Source organism: Coenobita brevimanus, chromosome 97 (genome assembly GCF_032717465.1).
Source record: "Coenobita brevimanus isolate Jiangsu-jjx chromosome 97, ASM3271746v2, whole genome shotgun sequence".
Lineage (NCBI taxonomy): Eukaryota > Metazoa > Arthropoda > Malacostraca > Decapoda > Coenobitidae > Coenobita > Coenobita brevimanus.
In genome coordinates this window covers 33636283-33656460 of record NC_137050.1, presented here as the reverse complement: position 1 = coordinate 33656460, position 20178 = coordinate 33636283, and the positions used below count along the sequence as shown (strand labels likewise).

General features: G+C 38.8%; 1 protein-coding gene across 1 annotated transcript in view; it reads left to right on the top strand.

Moving 5' to 3' along the window:
- Positions 1-20178, top strand: part of LOC145413647 (uncharacterized) — a 260021-nt gene that overhangs the window by 185282 nt on the left and 54561 nt on the right. The window contains exon 8 of the mRNA XM_080283305.1: positions 18386-18872. Within this exon, the coding sequence (XP_080139431.1) occupies positions 18386-18872 (487 nt within the window). The remainder of the gene's footprint in view (positions 1-18385; positions 18873-20178) is intronic.

Genomic DNA, 20178 nt, shown 5'->3' with positions numbered 1-20178 from the left:
TCACCTGTAGGCAGAAGGAAAAGGAATGAATGAAGGAAAGAATGACAGAAGTGGAAGGAAGTAGGAGAGGAAAGGGTAGACACCCAAAGCAGCACTATATCAAGTGAGTGGATGGTGAGCACCCCCATTAACATGTTCCTTTTTAGACTTTGATGCCATCTTTTTCTAACTAGTTTTTCACAGAGTTTACAAACAAAACTAGTAAGGGACACAGGCATGTAGTTCAGTGGATATTGTCTGTCACATTTATATAATGGTACTGTATTTTTTCTTTTCCAGTGTATCGATAATTCACCTCTTTCTATAGAACACTTAACAGTATCCTGGGTTGGACCCACCAATTGGTCTGCACATTTTTTGAGATCCATCCTGCCACTTCCATCTGGTCTCATTGCCTTTCTTGCACCCAATTCCTTCATCAGTTTCAATACTTCACTTTTATCTATGACTTCCTTTGGCACTTATGGAACTCATTTCTTCTTCAGGTTCCAAAAACTGGTCCTCTATGACCGACTGCAGTTATCATTCGCTAATTCACACATATCTTCTTCCTTCTCATATTTTACATCAGCAGCTCTCAGCCTTGATATATTATCCTGTATTTTCCTTTTACCATTAACAGATCTATAAAGCAATTTTGGTTCTCTTTTACATTTCCTTACAGTGTCCTTTTTGTAACTTATTTCTTCCTGTCTTTGTATTTTTACATAATCGTTTCTTACTTTCTTGTACTTATTCAAAACTCATTCACTGCACTGCTTCCATACTTTGTTTCATGCTTGGTTCCCAGTTTCATGCGAGAAGTGCCTTTTGGCATTTGTCATTAAACCACTCTTTCTTCATTTCCAGCCTTGGTGAGATTTTTGGGACCTCCCTGTTGACCCCTTCATCAACATTTCATGCTTTCATGAATATTTTCGGTTCCTTTTCATTGCTTCAGTCACAGTCTCTAAAGTATCTTCTCAGAGCATCAAAGTCTGTTCTTCCATAAATACAGTAAAAGTCCAATTCTTCGGCATCCAATTCCCCGGCAAATCTGACATTTCGGCAGTTTTGAGAAATAGTCCCATTTACGAAAATCTCTGATCATTCGGAAGATTTTCCGATTTTTTTCGTCAGTCTTGAAATTCTCCGTGAGGACCCCTTACTGCTGGGGACTTCTTCCAGCAGTAGCAGAGTCCAATCAACCCCTTCTATTGTACATATGTAATTAAGGAACCTACTATAAGTTTAGGTAAGTGCATGTGAACTTGTAGGCCTACTGTACCATTACATTTATATACAGTATGTTCACTAATTTCTTTATTTTTCATATTCATGTATAGTACTGTATTCTTTACAGTACTGTACAGTATCAAACAGTATACAGTACTCTCTCCAAGCACATTTGTAATGATATGAGTAGTGATGATAGTGTTCACCGAAACATATACTGTAAGGTATTGAGAGGGTAGGGTTTTTGATAATTCGGCAATTTTGATTTTTCGGCACTAGCCTGGTCCCATAGATGCCGAAAAATAGGACTTCTACTGTATACCTCTCAAGTTTGTGTATTTCCCATCTATCTTGAGTACCTCCTATGACACCTTCCATCACTTCAGTCACAGTCTCTAAAGTATCTTCTCAAAGCATCAAAGTCAGTTCTTCCATAAATATACCTGTCATTTTTTGTGTATTTCCTTTCTGTCTTGAATACCGTACCCCCTATGACCATCTCCATCTCTGTGACCAGATGGTGATGCTTTCCCATAGGGCACTGATACTTAATATTCTTTATATCTTTGGGATCCCTTGAGGAAACAAGGTATAACTGATGGTTGTTCACTCCATCAAACCTGTGAATTTATTATGTTGTGTTAGCAAATTTTCTGTTGTTTGTTTCGTCAGTCTACTTCCCCATGATTCTTCATTACCTCCTGCATCCATACCTTCGCAGTTAATCTGTTTGCAGTTAAAATTTCCCCTTTAAAATTAATTAATCTATTTGCAGTTAAAATTTCCTCTTAAGATTAATCTATTTCTTCTTCTTTGTACAGTATCAACATTTCAATCTTGTATCGAGATTGTTTCACTAGTTCTTCATATTCATTTCTTGTTTGTAATTCTGTCTAGCACTGCTATACCAATTTTTTTTGTTTACCACATCTGTTTTTCGTTTTTGCTTCTGCCACTTCTGTAATTGTGTGTGTGTGTATGTGTTCTTACCTACCTAATTGTTCTTACCTAATTGTATCTTTACAGGAATGAGTCAAGCTCGTACTGTCCCGTGTCTTAAACCATATTTATCGTACATATCCTTAAATTGGTGAATTGTTTTGGCACACACTATTTCATTCGGTAGTGCATTCCATTGATCAATTGCTCTGTTTGGGAAACTGAATTTCCTTACGTCTTTATCACCTCTCTTCTTATGCAGTTTTTTGCAGTGTCCTCTTGCTGATGCTTCTCCTTATGTTAAGTAATCATTTATGTCTATTTTCTCCTTTCCTGATATGCACTTATATAGCATTATCATGTCACCTCTTTTCCTTCTCTCCTGTAGTGTTGGTAGATTCAGTTTATTTAGTCTTTCTTCGTAGCTTAGGTCCCTCAAGCTTGGTATCCACCTTGTAGCGGCCCTTTGAACTTTTTCAATCTTGTCTATATGCTTTTTGAGATGAGGACTCCAGACTACTGATGAATATTCCAGGGTTGGTCTAATGAATGATTTTATTATCCTTCTTAGCATGTCTTCATTTATGTATGTGAATGCTTTTCTCATATTTGCAAGCAGTGTATACATGTTCCGTACTTTCTCGCTGATGCGGTCAGCCGGAGATAGTCTGTTATTGAAAATCACACCTAGGTCTTTCTCTCTTTCTGATGTGTATAGGGTTTTATTTCCTAACTTATAATCCCAATCCGGTCTCTTTCCACTTTTACCAAACTTGATTACATGACACTTGTCCACATTGAATTCCATTTGCCATGTACTACTCCATTCATGAAGTTTATTTAATTCTTCTTGTAGCTCCCTACAAGAGTCTGTGCCAGTAATTCTCCTTTGTATTTTTGCATCATCTGCAAACATATTCAGATAGCTCTAATTTCCAGTGTTACTGTTTATATCATTTATGTACACTAAAAACATGATTGGCGCCAGCATCGAACCCTGTGGTACTCCACTAGTCACTTCTTTCCATGATGAGTAGTTTCCTCTTAGTACTGTCCTCATTTCTCTTTTTATGAGAAAGTCTTGCATCCAACAAAACAGTTTGCCTCGAATTCCTCCTTGATGGTACAGTTTCCATAAAAGTCTTTGGTGTGATACTGTGTCAAAGGCTTTCTTGAAATCTAAATAGATACTGTCCACCCATCCTTCCCTTTCCTGTATTGTGTTTGTTACTCTGTCATAGTAGCTCAACAGATTAGTAACACATAATTTTCCTTTTCTGAAACCAAACTGTCTTTCTGTTATCATACTGTGTTCTTCTAGATGATTTACCCAAGCTTTTCTTATAAGTTTTTCTAATACCTTTGCTTACAACACTGGTCAGTGATACTGGTCGGTAGTTGAGAGGATTTTGTCTATTTCCTTTCTTGAATAAGGGGACAATATTTGCTTTTTTCCAAATATCAGGTAGTTTCCCTTGACTCAAGGATTCCTTGAAAATTAAAAATAATGGTTTACTTAACTCCTTTGCACATTCTCGTAATACCCAACGTGAAATTTCATCAGGACCACTTGCTTTTCCTCTGTCTAATCTACTTAACTCCTCCTATATTACTTTTTCTGCTATTTGTATATCTGGTAGTATGTGTGGAAATGCGTGTTCCACATAGTCCCTCTCAAAAAATTTTTTTTCTGTAAAAATTAATTGGAAATTCTTATTTAGTGCTTCACAAATATCTTTCTCTTGTGTATAAGTGATTCCCTCGTCCGTAATGGATTGTATTATATCTTTTACTTTGGTTTTGCTTCTGATATAGCTGTAAAACAGCTTTGGTTGATCACTGCTTTTATTTATTATATCCTCCTCAAACTGTTTTTGGGCTTCCCTCCTTATTCTTGTATAGTCGTTTCTTGCCTGTTTGTAATTATTATACGCCCTTTCACTATTGTGTCTTCTGTATCTATTCCACAACAAATCTCTTCTTTCTTTTGATTTTTTACATTCTGTATTGAACCATTTCTGTATTTTCTTATCTGCTTCTTTGTGCTGTGGCATGTACTTCTGGACTCCTATTTCATAAAATTCACAAAATTTTTTATATACAGCATTTAAATCTTGTCCTCTAAGCTCATTTTCCCAATCAACTTCTAAGAAATACTTCTTTAGGTCTTGATAATTTCCCTTTTTATAGTTTAGGCTCTTTTTGTAACTCTCATTGCTGTTTACTATGTCATATGCTATCCTGAAGTTATAATTTAGTACTGGATGATCGCTTTTGCCGAGTGGAGGGTGATATATTAAACTGTCAATGCCATTTTCTTGCCTAGTAAATATTAGAACTAGCACTGAAGGTACATCAAGTCCTCTTTTTCTGGTGGTTTCCCTCACATGTTGCGTTAAGAAAAACTCTTGTACGAGATCCAGGAGCTTTTGGTCCCAACAGCTTTCTTGGCTATTTATATCTAGAGTATTCCAATTTATATTTGTATTGAAGTCCCCAGTTAGTATAATTCTTTCCGATTTCTCTTCCATTTTATGTAGCAATGATCTTATACTCTGAATTGTACTCTCTGCCAGGTCCTCATATTCGTCTCTTTCCCATGTGTTTGATCTGGGTGGCATGTACAAATTGGCTACAATTACTTTACCTTTAGATGTGTTGATCTCTACTGCAATCAGTTCTACTTGTGATGGTATATCTAGGTTTATTTCCTTGACTTTTAGATTTTTCTTAGTTAATATTATAATTCCTCCTCCTTTTTTTAAATTTCTGTCTCTTCTCCATATATTGTATTCCTCTAAGTTTAGTATGTCATTGGATATCCTTGGTGTTAATTTTGTTTCAGTTAGGCATATTATTTGTGGTTCATTTTCTCTGACATAATCATTCATCTCTAGTAATTTAGATACCATTCCATCCACATTTGAGTACATCAACTTTATCATCTTGTTTATATACTTGTCATGACATGGTTCTACTACCTTCCTCCTTTTTATTCCATCCTGTTTGTGTACCACTTTTGTACCTGCAATCCTATTACTTTGTAAAAAAATTTCTTCTTCTCCTCTTCTGATCTTCCCTCATTTTTTGTTTTTGCTTCCTCCCTTTTCTCTTTCAGTAATTCCAGTTCCTCTTGTGTTAGGCATCTTTTTGTCCATACATTTTTGAACTCCTCTTTTTCCATAAGATTCTTTGCATTTTTTAGTATCTCTTCCACAGTGTTTACACTCTGGAAAGTCACCTTTAGAGGTCTTGTCTTGCTTTTCTCGTATTTCCCTAACCATTTGTGTTCCTCTATGTCTTTACTACAAATTTCCTCTGATACTTCTTTCAGTAAGCTCTTTACATTTGCCATCTCCTTTTTGTCTCTTGTGATCTTGTTTTTAACTTCTTCCTCTTCTATACCAGTGATTACTATTGATTTATTTATTTCTACTGAATCTCAGACTAACTTTGGATTGTTTTGGATTATTCTTTTCACTTCCTTTTTAATGCTTTTTTCCCCACCCTTGTTTCTAAGTCTTTCTTTACTTTCACCATTTCAGCATATGTGGTTTCTACATCATTTTTGTAGCTTTGCACAGCTTCATTCACCTGTGTTATCTTCTCCTCAATATCACTGCTCTGGTCTATAAGACTGCTTGCATTCCTTATTGTCTCTGTGTTATTTTTGAACTCTTCCATAACGCTCTTGTGATTGACTACTGTACAGTACTTGCCATTTCACTCACTTTCTTCCTAAGCGTACTCAATTCCACTGTTAGTTCACTGATGGTTGTGTCTTTCTTATTGGCCTCCCTTCCTAGTTTTTCTATCTCTTCCTTTTGCAAGTGCATTTGCTTCTTTATTTCATCAATTTCATTTTTGAAAGCCATTTCTAGTTTGTGTACACGTTCAACCAGTCTATTGTGAGTCTCCACTTCAACCAGTTCTTGGTAGAAATCATCATTTTGCTTTTTACTTTTATCCCTTTTCTTTTCCAAATTTGTTTTACTGAAGTATGTATCCATTTTGTAATACTAAATGAACAGAGTATGTACTTACAGAGTATGTACACTTTCCCCGTGTTGCTGTAGTATAAACAAACCCAGCTGACTCAACGCATCGTGGTTCTTTGTTCTGTTTGGACCAGTCTTATTTAAACCTATTATTTCTTTTCCTTTTAATAATGAAAAATCATTTAGTCTAACCTGGTACAGAGCTTGACTCATTCAAAGATACTAATTTAGGTAATGCCACTGGCCGTGTTGGTCTGGTACGGAGCTCCGGTGATGGACGTCTACCTCCGATGACTCCCTCTGTGTGTGTGTGTGTGTGTGTGTGTGTGTGGTGTTCTTACCTAATGTTCGTTAATTTTATCTTAAACAGGAATGAGTCAAGCTCATACTTTCTCGTGTATTAAACCATTTTTATCATACGTATCCTTAAATGTATGAATTATTTTGGCACACACTATTTCACTTGGTAGTGCATTCCACTGATCAATTGCCGTATTTGGGAAACTGAATTTCCTTACGTCTGTAAGACCTCTCTTTTTATGTGTGTGTGTGTGTGTGTGTGTGTTTTTTTTTCAGTGTCCTCTTGCCAATTCTTCCCCATAGGTTATATACTCATTTATCTATTTTCTCTTTCCCTGAGATGCAATCATATTGCATAATTATGTCTCCTCTTTTCCTTCTTTCCTGTAGTGTTGGTAGATTCATTTTTTCTAGTCTTTCTTCATAGCTTAGATCCCTAAACCTGTGGATTGCGAGCCACAGCTTAGGCTGGGTAGCGTGGCGTTGTGAGCCACAGCTCAGGTTGTGCTGGCTGTGCGTCACCACTAACTACTCCACCCCTACTTACACATGGCGCTGCACAAAGACGGAGAGAGAGAGATTTTTTTGTCTTTTCACCAGGTGATGCCGTGGATGTTTATCTTCAAGTTTATGATAAACGAAAACAGATGTTTGTTTTTTTGTTTTTTAAATCATTTTTTTACTACTCCTCTATGTAAATTTACTCATGGCCCTACGCAAAGACGGAGAGAAAGAGAGATTTTTTATTCCACCAGATGATGCCCTGGATGTTTATCTTCTAATTTATTATTAGTATAAAAAAAAAAAAAAAAAAAAAAAAAATCTTCATTTTTTGCACACCACGGGGTGGGCCAAAAAAAGGTAATTGCGCAGTCCATGAGTTAAGCCTGGTACCCATCATGTAGTGGCCCTCTGTACTTTTTCAATCTTATCTATGTGTTTTTTGGGATAAGGATTCCAGACTACTGTTGCATACTCCAGGGTTGTTGGTGATGAATGATGTTATTATCTTTCTTTGCATGTTTACTGCATGGTCGCTTTTGCCTAATGGAGGGTGATGCATTATATTGTCAATATCATTTTCTTGTGCAGTAAATATAAGATCTAGTACTGATGGATCATCAACTCCTCTTTTTGTGGAGTTTTCCTTTACATGTTGTGTGAGGAAAAACTGCAAAAGATACAGGAGCTTTTGATCCCAACAGCTTTCATGGCTTCTTACATCTAGAGTATTCCAATACATTTTTGTATTGAAATCTCCAGTTAATATAATTCTTTTAGATTTCTCTTCCATTCTATGTATTAATGCTCTTAAACTCTGAATTGTACCCTCTGCCAGGTCTTCATGTTTACCTCTTTCCCAAGTGTTTGTTTGGGTGACTTGTATAAATTTGCCACAGTTACTTTCCCTGCAGATGTGTTAATCTCTGCTGCAGTCAGTTCAACTTGTGAGGGTATATCTAGTTCTGTTTCTTTGACTTGTAGATTTTTGTTTGTCCATCCATCCATCATCCAATCTTACGTTGCCCCATGAGAAGCACAGGAGCCCGGGGCTTGGCAAGTTGGTCTTGACATTTAAGATGAGAGTGAACATTTAAGATTTTTGTTTGTTAATATTATAATTCCTCCTCCCTTTTTTAAATTCCTATCTCTTCTCCATATATGGTATTCCTCTAAGTTTAGGGTATTGTTTGATATCTCTAGGGTTAATTTTGTTTCAGTTAGGCAAATATGTGGTTCCTTTTCTTTGGTATAGTCTTTCATTTCTAATAATTTAGATACCATTCCATCTACATTTGAGTTCATCAACTTAATCATCTTGTTTACATACTTGCCATAGCTTGAGTCTACTACTTTCCTTCTTTTTATTGCCTGTTGGTTATTTAGAGTGAGTCCTCGATAAACGAAAGGGATAGGGACCAAAAAAACCTTTCGTAATTCGAAATTCTGTATGTCGGAACAATTTTTTCCATTGACATATACATAGAAATGGGGGGATGCGTCCCAGGACCTCCTCGGACCCCCCACTAAAGTATACCCATCCTATTTTGAAGTAAGTAATACCTATAGATGTAGAGAATGAGGTGGCCATTTTCTTGTACATCTCCTTTTTCTTGGTCACAGTCCCAGTGGTGGAAGCTGTAAGGCCTAAAGCATGCAAATCTCCGAGACTCCCTGCCTCTCTTGGTGGCATCTTATACTTTCCAATTTCCTCTCCAGAGTTAGAGTACGGTGCTGCTTCTTCTTTGCAGCGGGCTCCCCGATGCTGGAGATGATGCAGGGCACTTGTGGAGTAGATTGTAGCACCAGTCGAACAGGGCAGTATTCCCAAGGTTGATGGCAAGCTGGTGACAGGGAGAGCTGGAGCTCCCGTTTCACCAGCCCTCAGGACTTGATCCTGACCATCTCCCTTTGCTGAACATTTTCAGTGCATTCATTTACACAGAGAGTAGGCCTGCATGCTCTCATAATACCTCTACCTTCAACTATCTACACCACACTACATGCGCATAACATATCACACCTTCTGTTCAATGTCTTTAGTAATGGCCGCTGCAATCTTACTATCAAATGAGGTGGTACCTCGGATTGCCACCACTGGCAGGGTAGGGCTGGCGGCACAGGGTCCTCCCGGTCGCCATCAAGTGACTGTGCCGGCAGCGACTGTTGCTATTTCCGAGAATGCTTGTCGGCGAAGAGGTGACAGTGCGGCCGTATTCTTTACCAACATCTGCGGCCTTACCACAAATTTAAACTCGGTTCATTTTTCCCTTCAGTCCATATCCCCTTTGGCCCTTTTCCTCACAGAACCACAAATCTCACCCTCTACCGATATATCTCCATTTTGTTTTCCCGGTTACCATCTCCTTACAAACTTCCGTAACAAGGGTGGCACCTGTTCTTATATCAAATCCCAATATGCAGTTGACAATATTTTAAACTTCACCTCATCCAGTTTTGATTACTCATTATATAAATTAAATTGTCAAAACATTACCAAATATATTTATGTAGTTTATCGTTCCCCCAATGATTCTTCGGAACCCTGTGTATTTGATTCCATAACCACTCAGTTGAGTAACCTTAACCTTGCCCTTGGCACCGAAATTACCATGTTGGGTTATTTTAACATACACAATGTTGAATGGTTATTGCATTCTGCCCGGACTGACGACGCTGGTCTAGAGTGCGAGCTGTTTGCGGAATCGTTTAATCTCACCCAGTTGGTAAAGCAAGCAACCAGAATACCTGATAATCCTGACCATAATGCCCATCTCTTAGATTTATTCTTGACAAATAATCCAGATCAATACAGGATAGAGGTACTGTCACCACTTGGATCCTCTGACCACAATCTCGTCAAAGCCTCATTAGTTAACCCTCCCACACCTCCCCGTTCTGAACCTGTCAGGGTGACCTGATGGCACTTTGACAGGGCAGACTGGGATGGATTTAGAAATTATCTTGCTGATGTTCCATGGCAGTCTTTCTTCTCTAGTGATCCCAGTTCTACCCAGTCCCACATTTGTGACTTAATACTAGCTGGTATGGATTTATTCATACCAAGTCAACAGTTCACTAAAAGATCGAACTCTCCAAAATGGTTTGATGGCAATTGTGCCAGAGCAACAGCCCAAAAGTCATTAGCATATAACTCTTACTTAAAATAAAAAACATCTGAATCACTCTCCCAATTTAAAATTGCTAGAAATCATGCAAAAGCTGTATTAAATCTATCTAAATCAAACTTTCTTCAAAAGCTAGCATCAAAATTACTTAACAACCCTAATGACAATAGAATATTCTGGTCAACTCTTAATTCTTTCAATAATAACTTTAACAAGTCATCTTCCATTCCCCCACTAAAATCTTCAGATGGCAACATTACAAATGACCCATGTGGGAAAGCAGATATCTTTGCCAGTACCTTTGCCAGAAACTCTACCATAGACGATACCGGCCGGAATGTCCCAGTACTGGAACTTGATTCTCCTGAAATTGCCTCACTTAAAATACAGACAAGATACGTAAAATCCATCCTAGACAATTTACCTACCAACAAAGCTCCAGGCCCAGATGGAATTCCACCAATTGTTTTGAAAAAGTGTTCCCCTGAACTTGCCTCTGTCCTAGCTAAATTATTCAGACTATGCATGCGTGCTTCTTTTTTCCCAAATTCATGGAAAGAAGCCAATATCCACCCAGTTCCGAAGAAAGGAAGTTCATCTGACCCCTCCAATTACGGACCAATAGCTGTCACATCTTCTCTTGGTAAGGTATTTGAAACTTTAATTAATAAGCACATTGTTAAACATCTTGAATCCAACAACTTAATTAGTGATAGACAATACGGTTTTCACCACGAAAGATCCACCATTGACATACTAAGGCTCTTAACTCATACCATCCATCAATCAATTGATCTTTTTGGAGAAACTCATGCAGTAGCTCTTGATATCTCTAAAGCTTTCGACAGAGTATGGCACTGTTCCCTGCTGTCCAAACTCCCTTGCTATGGATTAATGTCTTTTGTTCCTTTGATTTCTTCATATCTTAGTGACAGGAAAATAAGAGTAAAAGTAGATGATGTATATTCCAATTTCCACTCAAATAACGCCGGCGTGCCGCAGGGATCAGTTTTGGCGCCAACCCTATTTCTGGTTCATATTAATGATCTCTTATCTGTCACCCACAATCCCATTCACTCATATGCAGATGACTCAACACTACATAGTTTATGCACACTCAGACATCCATTTACAAAGTCTAATATCTCTACCTCTCAACTCAGTACAGCCATCTCCATAAATTAAGATCTATCTACAATCAGTGCTTGGGGACAAAACAACCTTGTCTCTTTTAATGCTAGTAAAACTAAATATATACAGTTTACTGATAGACAGATATTGCCAGATTCGTACATTACCTTCAGTGCTACTAATATTCCCATCTCCAAAAGTATTGAAATTCTTGGTGTCTCACTTAACAGTGCCCTCAGCTGGACCTCTCATGTCAGATCACTTGCTAAAACCGCCTCAAAGAAACTTGGATTATCGTACAGAGTCCGTAACTTCTTCGCCAATGAGCAGTTAGCTATAATTTATAAGTCATGTGCACTCTCAGCTTGAATATTGTTCACCCTTGTGGAATGGTTGTGGAGAGGTTGCATTAACCCGTCACGTCCCGAGGTTTTACGCACCTCCGACATCCCCCAGTCCCGAGGTATTTTCGATTTTTTTTTTTTTTTGGCTAAAACCTTCGCTTTTGGTGAGAAACATCGAAAATTCATAGAGAAATCGCTCACCTGAGGTTTAAAGTGCCCAATCCAGGTAGGAGTTCCTCCTTACCTGAGTGGGTTTTCTAACATGCTGGCACCAAAGAGAACGAGTTCTATGGGAGGGTAGCTATTTTATCCACTCATAAACGATATTTATTTATTTACTTGGTACGAATGTATATGTAGTATGACAGTATATTGGTTTTCAAGCAGTAATAAAGGCATTATAAGCATTGTTTCACTCACTAACTAATCACCATACCTGACCTATTTTTGCAACACTACCTGATCATTATTTCTGGCTGTTTCTTCTTCTAATGCTATGTAAACATTGTCCTCCACATTGTCATCGATTGGGGAATCACTCTGGCCCTGAATAACTTTACTAGCCAGGTCACTGGTAACAGGTCCTTTGCCAAGACAATGTCGTGAGGGGGGGAGGGGGGAGGTTATGCAGTGCAAGGCATTGTCCCTCCTTGGTATCTTGTACAGGAATAGAGGAAGGTGTCCCGTGTATACATACGAAAAATCACGTGCGAAAATTGAAAATTGTGCAAATTAGGGACCTTGCAATTGCACGACGTACTGGTACGTCGCCGGGACTGGCAAATGCAAATCGTTGCAACGTACCCATACGTCGACGGGATGGGGCGGGTTAAGACAACTAGACAAAATTCAGAATAAAGCTGTTAGAATCATTAACAACCCTGCCATTACATATAACTACCTCCCCTGCAAGTAAGAAGGAATGTTGCCTCCCTTGCATTATTTCACAGATATTTTTTTGGCAAATGCTCAGACGAAGTTGCGTCCATGGTGCCACCTCTCCATGCCTTCCCTCGTGCTACACGGGCAGCTGGTAGCGCTCATGTCTGGAATGTCACTCAGCCATATTGCAGAACTTCTGCCTATCAGAATTCTTTCATTCCCTGAACTGCATCTCTCTGGAACTTGCTTCCCCAGAGTTGTTTTCCTCCAAATTTCAACCCACAACTGTTCAGGTCTAACTGTTACAGATATTTTATGAACAGAGGACACAAGTAAACTGGTGTATGGATTATTTTTTTTTATTCATTTGTTTTTCCTTCCTCCGTTCTGTTATTTATAAAAAAAAAAAAAAAAATTACAAAAAGGTGTAGAGCTGTGAAAATGTCTTGTATAGCGAAGCTGTGAGGAGTGACATGGACTTGGTCCAGACAATTCGCCATCAAAACATGGATGATCCCCCATCAGGACAATTCACACCCAAGATGATTCCCTGTCATTCTGTAAATATACTGTACTTAATATTAATTGATTAATACTATAATAACTAATTTTATGGGGAACTATCAAGGTCTGTGTTCATTCAACAGCATAGGCTTCGGATATTATTTATAATTTGCACTTGTAGTCAGTAATTAACTTGCTTCTGCCTCGCTGTAGTCAACTTTGAATTATAATCTGGCGTCTTCCATAGCTGTCTTCAGTAATTTTTATTGTAGTTTTTGGATGCAGTAGGTTGAGATTGATTGATTAGCTGAGAATGTAGACATAATGTGAAGATTATTCATATAATTTTAGAGTATGTTGATCGTTCACTTGAGATTATTAGGCATTATATAAATGCCAATGTCTCATATGTAGCCTTGTTTTAAATAATGAAGTGAAACATTGTACGTCAGCTGATTCATGTTTCAATATATTTATATTTTTTCCGTTAATACCAACTATTTGATGCCATATTTTACATTTATTATAAAAAGAATAAACCACCATCACCTTTATAACTCATATAACTCGAAAACTAATATACTTGCTAAATAAACTGATATGTAAATAAATGATGGGGAATTGTCCTGATGGCAAATTGTCTTGTTATTGTTGTGAGGGCGAACTGAACTGACGGCGAATCGTCCTGAAACCATGGACTCAACTGAGAAGTGTGCGAAAAATTGTTTACCAGAGAGGGGTTAGTTCGTGTCCTCGCTGCAAGCGAGTGCCCATTTTGAATTTTTCGTATTTCCTTTCGTATCATGTTTTGTATCATCGAGACAGATATTTTCATATTGTGGAATTTGTCCTATATTCATCGCTTTTGTAATGTCGAACATTCGTACTTCGGGTTTTCGTTTATCAAGGACTCACTGTACCTCTTTCGTACCTGCAGACCAATTACTGTACTTTGTAAAAAATTGCACATGTAATGCTATTCAGGGATGAGTGAGGTTGGTCACTCTCATCTTAAATGTCAGGACCACCCTGCCTAGCCCCAGGTTCCAACGCTCCTCATGGGGGGACATAGGGTTGGATGAAAGGATGGAAAAATTTACTGTTCTCTTCCTGTGATCTTTCCTCATTTTTTGTTTTTGTTTTCTCCCTCTTCCTTAGTGTTCTAAATTCCTCTTGAGCTAGGCATCTTTCTATCCATACTTTTTTAAATTCCCCTTTTTCCATGAGTTTGTTGGCATTTTTTTAATATTTCCTCAACAGTGTTTGCACTCTGGAAGGTTACTCTCGGGGGCCTTGCCTTATTTCTCTCATATTTTCCTAGCCTTTTATGTTCTTTTATATCTTTATCACAGATATCCTCTGATACTTGCTTGAATATGTTCATTATATATTCCCTCTCCATTTTGTCCCTTGAGATTTTGTTTTTTATTTCTTCACCTGTGCCACTGATTACTGTAGATTTGTCCGATCAGCGAAGTTAAGCAACGTTGGGTCTGGTTAGTACCTGGATGGGTTGACCGCCTGGGAACACCAGATGCTGTTGGCATAATGTTCTCCCTACGTGTCAAATGGGGTTGGTGGAGGATTAATGCCCCTCCCTGTAAAACAATTAACTCTAAGCCCTTGGCCACCCCGTTTGGGATACATGGCGTCTGGCAATGAATGAATGAATGTTAATCTCTGCAGCATCCCAGACTAGTTTTGAGTTGTTTTTTATGATTTATTTCTCTTCCATTCTTACACTCATCTTTACAGTTTCTCACCATTTCATTTACCTATGTTATTTTCTCTTCAGTATTACTATACTACTTTGGTCCATCAGACTGCTTGCTTGCCTGATTTTCTCTTTATCATTTCTGAAATCATCCATAATTCTCTCATGGTTGACAATTGTACATCCCGTTTTACTAGCCATCATTTTCCGTGACTTTCCTTCAGCTGAAAGTTCATCTGTTATTGTGGCTTTTCTGTCTATTTCCTTTATTAATTCTTCATTTTTTTCCTTCTGTTTACGTAGCTTATTCCTAATTTCATCGATTTCTATTTGAAAAGTTCTCTCCAGTCTATTTACTTTTTCAGCTAACCTATCGTAAGTTTCCTTTTCAACCAGTTCTGGGAAGAAATCTTCATCATGTTTTTTTACCTTTGTCTCTCACTTAGCACCTTCTAAAGGCATCTTTCCAAAATTTGAAGCCATCTTAAAGGAAAGTCAATCTCTGCTCACAGTTGTTGCATCACTCTGCCATCTGCACACCTTCATGTTATTGAGCTGACATAAGGAAAGTCAGCGCATTCCTGGACACTGATTTATAGATGTTTACTTACTTTAGGCTACATTTTTGCTATTACTTGTCTTACTATGGTGAATCATCACTTAAATTGGCCTAAACAAGCTTAATCCATAAACAGATACAACTTAGGTATCCCCAGAGCGGAGCTCAGTGATATACAGTTAAGTCTCCTATGGCACGTGCCTCTATGGCACAGTTTTCTATGACACGGCAAGGTGCCAGACCCCTCCAAAACAAACCACACGCATAAAAAACCTACAGCGCGGGCATGGCAAGGTTTGAAACGCACGGTCAAGTTCCCCTGGTGATCAGCGCGCTCCCCTGTTTGTAAGCAAAGAAGGTGGTGACCACTTCAGCTCCAACTGTGGACTTTTCTCTCTCTTATGTGGAGGTTAAACTTCACCAAATTCATTGTGTTAAGTAATATTCTTTCGGCATTGTGACTAGTTTATAGGTTTGTTCGTAAAACCGCTCTGAATGGGTTAATGACGAAGCACCTATCTCTGAGCTAAGACGTATACAGTAATGCCTCCCATCATCATCATCGTCACATATATAAGAATGATTATTGATGTGTTAAATGTGAATTTTGTTGACACTTGAGCATACAAACTTTATCAAATAAACTTCTTCAATCAGTGCTTGACCAGGCAGCCTCTGCTATCTTTAATGTTTTAGTTGGTCAGCTGGTCTGTGTCTGCTTGACCGAGCTTTTTTTTCACTCGATCTGCAGTGCATGGTATTGCCCAAGTAGACACAGGGCTGATTGCCCTCCCGTTTTTTGTGCCTATTACATGTAATACTGTATATGCATTGACTGATTGCTTGATTGTGTGTGTGTGTAACGTGGGGAAAAATGGGGAAAAGTAGGGTGAAAAGGGGGACTTTGGGCAAACGTCCAGAACCAAACACTGTACCATTTTTCCGATAGGCATAGTTATTTCTATGACACAGGCACGGTCCAGAACCAATTAACTGCGCCTTAGGTGACGATTGTACATCCGACCCGTCTGCCTCACTCAATGTGTGTGTGTGTGTGTGTGTGTGTGTGTGTGTGCTTACCTAATTGTATCTTTACAGGAATGAGTCAAGCTCGTACTGATCCCTTATCTTAAACCATTTTTATCGTACATATCCTTAAATTTATGAATTGTTTTGGCTCACACTATTTCATTCGGTAGTACATTCCACTGATCAGTTGCCCTGTTTGGGAAACTAAATTTCCTTATGTCTTTATTGCCTCTCTTTTTATGCATTTTTTTGCAGTGTCTTCCTGATTGATGCATCCCCATAGGGTATGTAATCATTTATGTCTGTTTTCTCCTGCCCTGATATGCATTTATATAGTATAATCATGTCTCCTCTTTTCCTTCTCTCCTATAGTGTAGGTAGATTCAGTTTTTCTAGTCTTTCTTGGTACCTACTTTAAGCCTGGGACCCATCTTGTAGTGGCCTTTTGAACTTTTTCAATCTTATTTTTTTGTTTTTTGAGATGTGGACTCCAGACTACTGACGCATACTCCAGGGTTGGTCTGATGAATAATGTTATTATCTTTCTTAACATGTCTTCATTTATGTATGTGAATGCTGTTCTCGTATTTGCAAGCAGTGTATACATGTTCCGTACCTTCTCACTGATGTGGTCAGCCAGAGATAGTCTGTTATTGATAATCACACTTAGGTCCTTCTCTTTTTTTGATGTGTGTAGGGTTTTACTTCCTAACTTATAATCCGAATCAGGTCATTTTCCACTTTTACCAAACTTGATTACATGACACTTGTTCACATTGAATACCATTTGCCATGTAATGCTCCATTCATGAAGTTTATTTAATTCTTCTTGTAGCTCCCTACAAGAGTCTGTGTTAGTAATTCTCCTTTGTATTTTTGCATCATCAATAAACATATATAGATAGCTTTCATTTCCAGTGTTACTGTCTGTATCATTTATATACACTAAAAACATGATTGGTGCCAGCACTGAGCCCTATGGAACTCCACTAGTCACTTCCCTCCATGATGAGTAATTTCCCCTAAGTACTGTTCTCATTTGTTCTTTTTTTGAGAAAATCTTGCATCCAACAATACAGTTTGCCTCGGATTCCTCCTTGATAGTACAGTTTATATAAAAGTCATTAGTGCGGTACTCTGTCAAATGCTTTCTTGAAATCTAAATAAATATTGTCCACCCATCCTTCTCTGTTCTGTAATGTTTCTGTTTCTCCTCCATCCTTCTTTCCTTCCATCCTCTTCCGTGTTTCCTTCATTCTTTCCTCTTCCTTCTGCCTGTGGGTGACTCTACACTGAGTGACAAGCCAAATGGTTTCCTGAACACCAGGAAACCATTTACAGGTACTACACTGGGTGGTAACCATATAACCAAATTTTGGCGCCTGGTGGTTTAGTGGGTAATTATTACACTCCAATCAGATTGAGCCGGTGAATGTTTATATCCAAGGGATGGTTGGGGTTGATTGCTCATGTAATGCCACTCAGGGATGAGTGAGGCTGGTCACTCTCATCTTAAATGTCAGGACCAACTGCCTAGCCCCGGGCTCCTACGCTCCTCATGGGGCAATGTAGGATTGGTTGATGATGATGGATACTCTATCATAGTAGCTCAACAAATTAGTAACATGATTTTCCCTTTCTGAAACCAAACTGTCTTTCTGTTATCATATTGTGTTCTAGATGATATACCCAAACTTTTTTTAGCATCTTTTCTAATACCTTGCTTACAACACTGGTTAGTGATACTGGTCAGTAGTTTAGTGGATTTTGTCTTTTCCCTTTCTTAAATAAGGGAACAATGTGTGTGTGTGTGTGTGTGTGTGTGTGTGTGTGTGTGTGTGTGTGTGTGGACCACAATTCGTCTCACAATATCTGGCTAAAAGGAAAAATGGACTTGCAAGCAATGGTGTTCTGCAGACCCTTTTGGGAGAAGAAATAAACTCTCCAGAAATGTGGATTTTGCTGTCCAGAAATGTGGATCTTGCTGTCACTGCTGCCTGCCTTCCTCTAATTAGGGGGTGGGAAGGGAGTTGAGGATCATTTATGTCTGGATGGCTCTTCTATCCTGGTATACTGATGTCACCATGGAAAGACGTCCTTTTCCAGCACTTGTTCTTTACTTACACATTTTAAAATTTCAGGAAACCAACACATGAAGTGGTGAAGGAGGAGGTGACGCAAGAGAAGCCGTCTCCACCCAAGGTGGTCACAGTGAAACCTCCACGGGAAAGGAAAAAGAGTGAGGGTCATGAGTTCAAAGTCAAGGACAAATTAGGAACTAAAATAGAGAGTAAAACAGAGACCAAACTAGAAGAAAATGATGACAATTCTGATAACAACATAGAGATAATTTGGGAAGAGCCAGTGAAAAAAGTGACTAAAACTGGACGACCGAGGAAGAACAGTGTAGAGGAAACAAGTCCAGAGGAAAAAGTAAAGGTTGGTGGGCGTGGGCGGAAGCCAGGTAACCGGGGAAGGAAGCCAGGGAGGAAAGCAGTGTCACCTAACAAACAGTCAGCCACAGTGGCCACTGACAACACTACAACGACCACAACAGCAGCAAAAGAGGAAGTGGTGGTGATAGAGGATGATGAAGAGCCAGAGGAGGAAGAGAGCACCAAGCCTCAGGTATTACCACCATACATTTAATGCATGTGTGTGTTCACATTTCTACATATGGTTGCACTGAGTTTCAAACTATTTAAATTTCAATCTATTTGCTGGGTAATAACAGCACGGCTCACAAACAGAACCAAAGAAATAATAGTAAGGATGATTAGTTGTAGCCCCTGGTTCATCTGAACATGAACCCAGTGAACTACAAGCAAAATTGTCCTTCTGCAGTCTAACCTCCTTTTAGGGATGGGGAGGGAGTTGAGGAACATTTGTGTAACCACATGAAGGCATCTATCTCCAGCATCTCAGTGATAAATGAAAGATAGTAATAAATGGCTATCCTGCACAGTAAAACTGAAATATGAAATTCCAATTTCTGAATACCTCCGCTTCCCAAAATATTTTTTCATGCGATAGGGTCCTGGTATCACTTACCTGACACTTTTTTTTTTTTCTTTTTTTTTTTTACAAGCAAGAAATCAACATTTTTAATTATATTACACTCCTCCTGACACCTCCCATGCTGTACTAGTGCAGTGCAATTCTCAGCTCCATCCCCAAATTGCTGGGGACTTTATTACCAAAAACACTGCTTGGTAGAAACACTGAAAACAACTTCTGAGGCCTCCACATTGCACCACCGCTCAGTGGCATGTACATTTTCACTGACACCCCACAGTACACCTACATCCCACACCAGGTACGCCTTTCCCTATAATTCCTAGATATCACATCCTGTTGGTCCACAGTTTCACTTGCCACCACTTGGTGGAGGGAACCCAAACTCCCTTCAGATTGCCTCCCTATCACTACCACCATATGAATACACTGCTACCAGAGCGATCACACATCACTTACATAAACTACAAGAAAGCAAACTGAACAAAATTAACCAGAGGAACAGAACAGTACTTCAGCTCACTAAACAACATGCCCATAACCAACTTTGATGGGCACATGATGAAATTTAACACGATATTCAGTGCAGACAAACACCATATTCCACAAGGCAGCAGAAGACAATACAACCCAAATTTTACACCTAACCTCATAAAGCAAGTAGAGTCAGCACGACTCAGTCAATCACAACTCTCCCCTCCCATGCACAGAAGTCACTATTGCAAGGCTTCAGCAATAAAACAACAAAATTTAAAACAAAACTTACACAAGAAAGCAGAAGCTGGAAAGGTTTTGTAACAACACTTATCCACTTCACAGACCCCTCACAGCTCTTCAAAACACGTAACCCTATCCTGTGAAGGGAGGAGCGTAAATTCTGGCTGTGCATGTAACTCTCGCTCAAGACCTTTCAGAACAG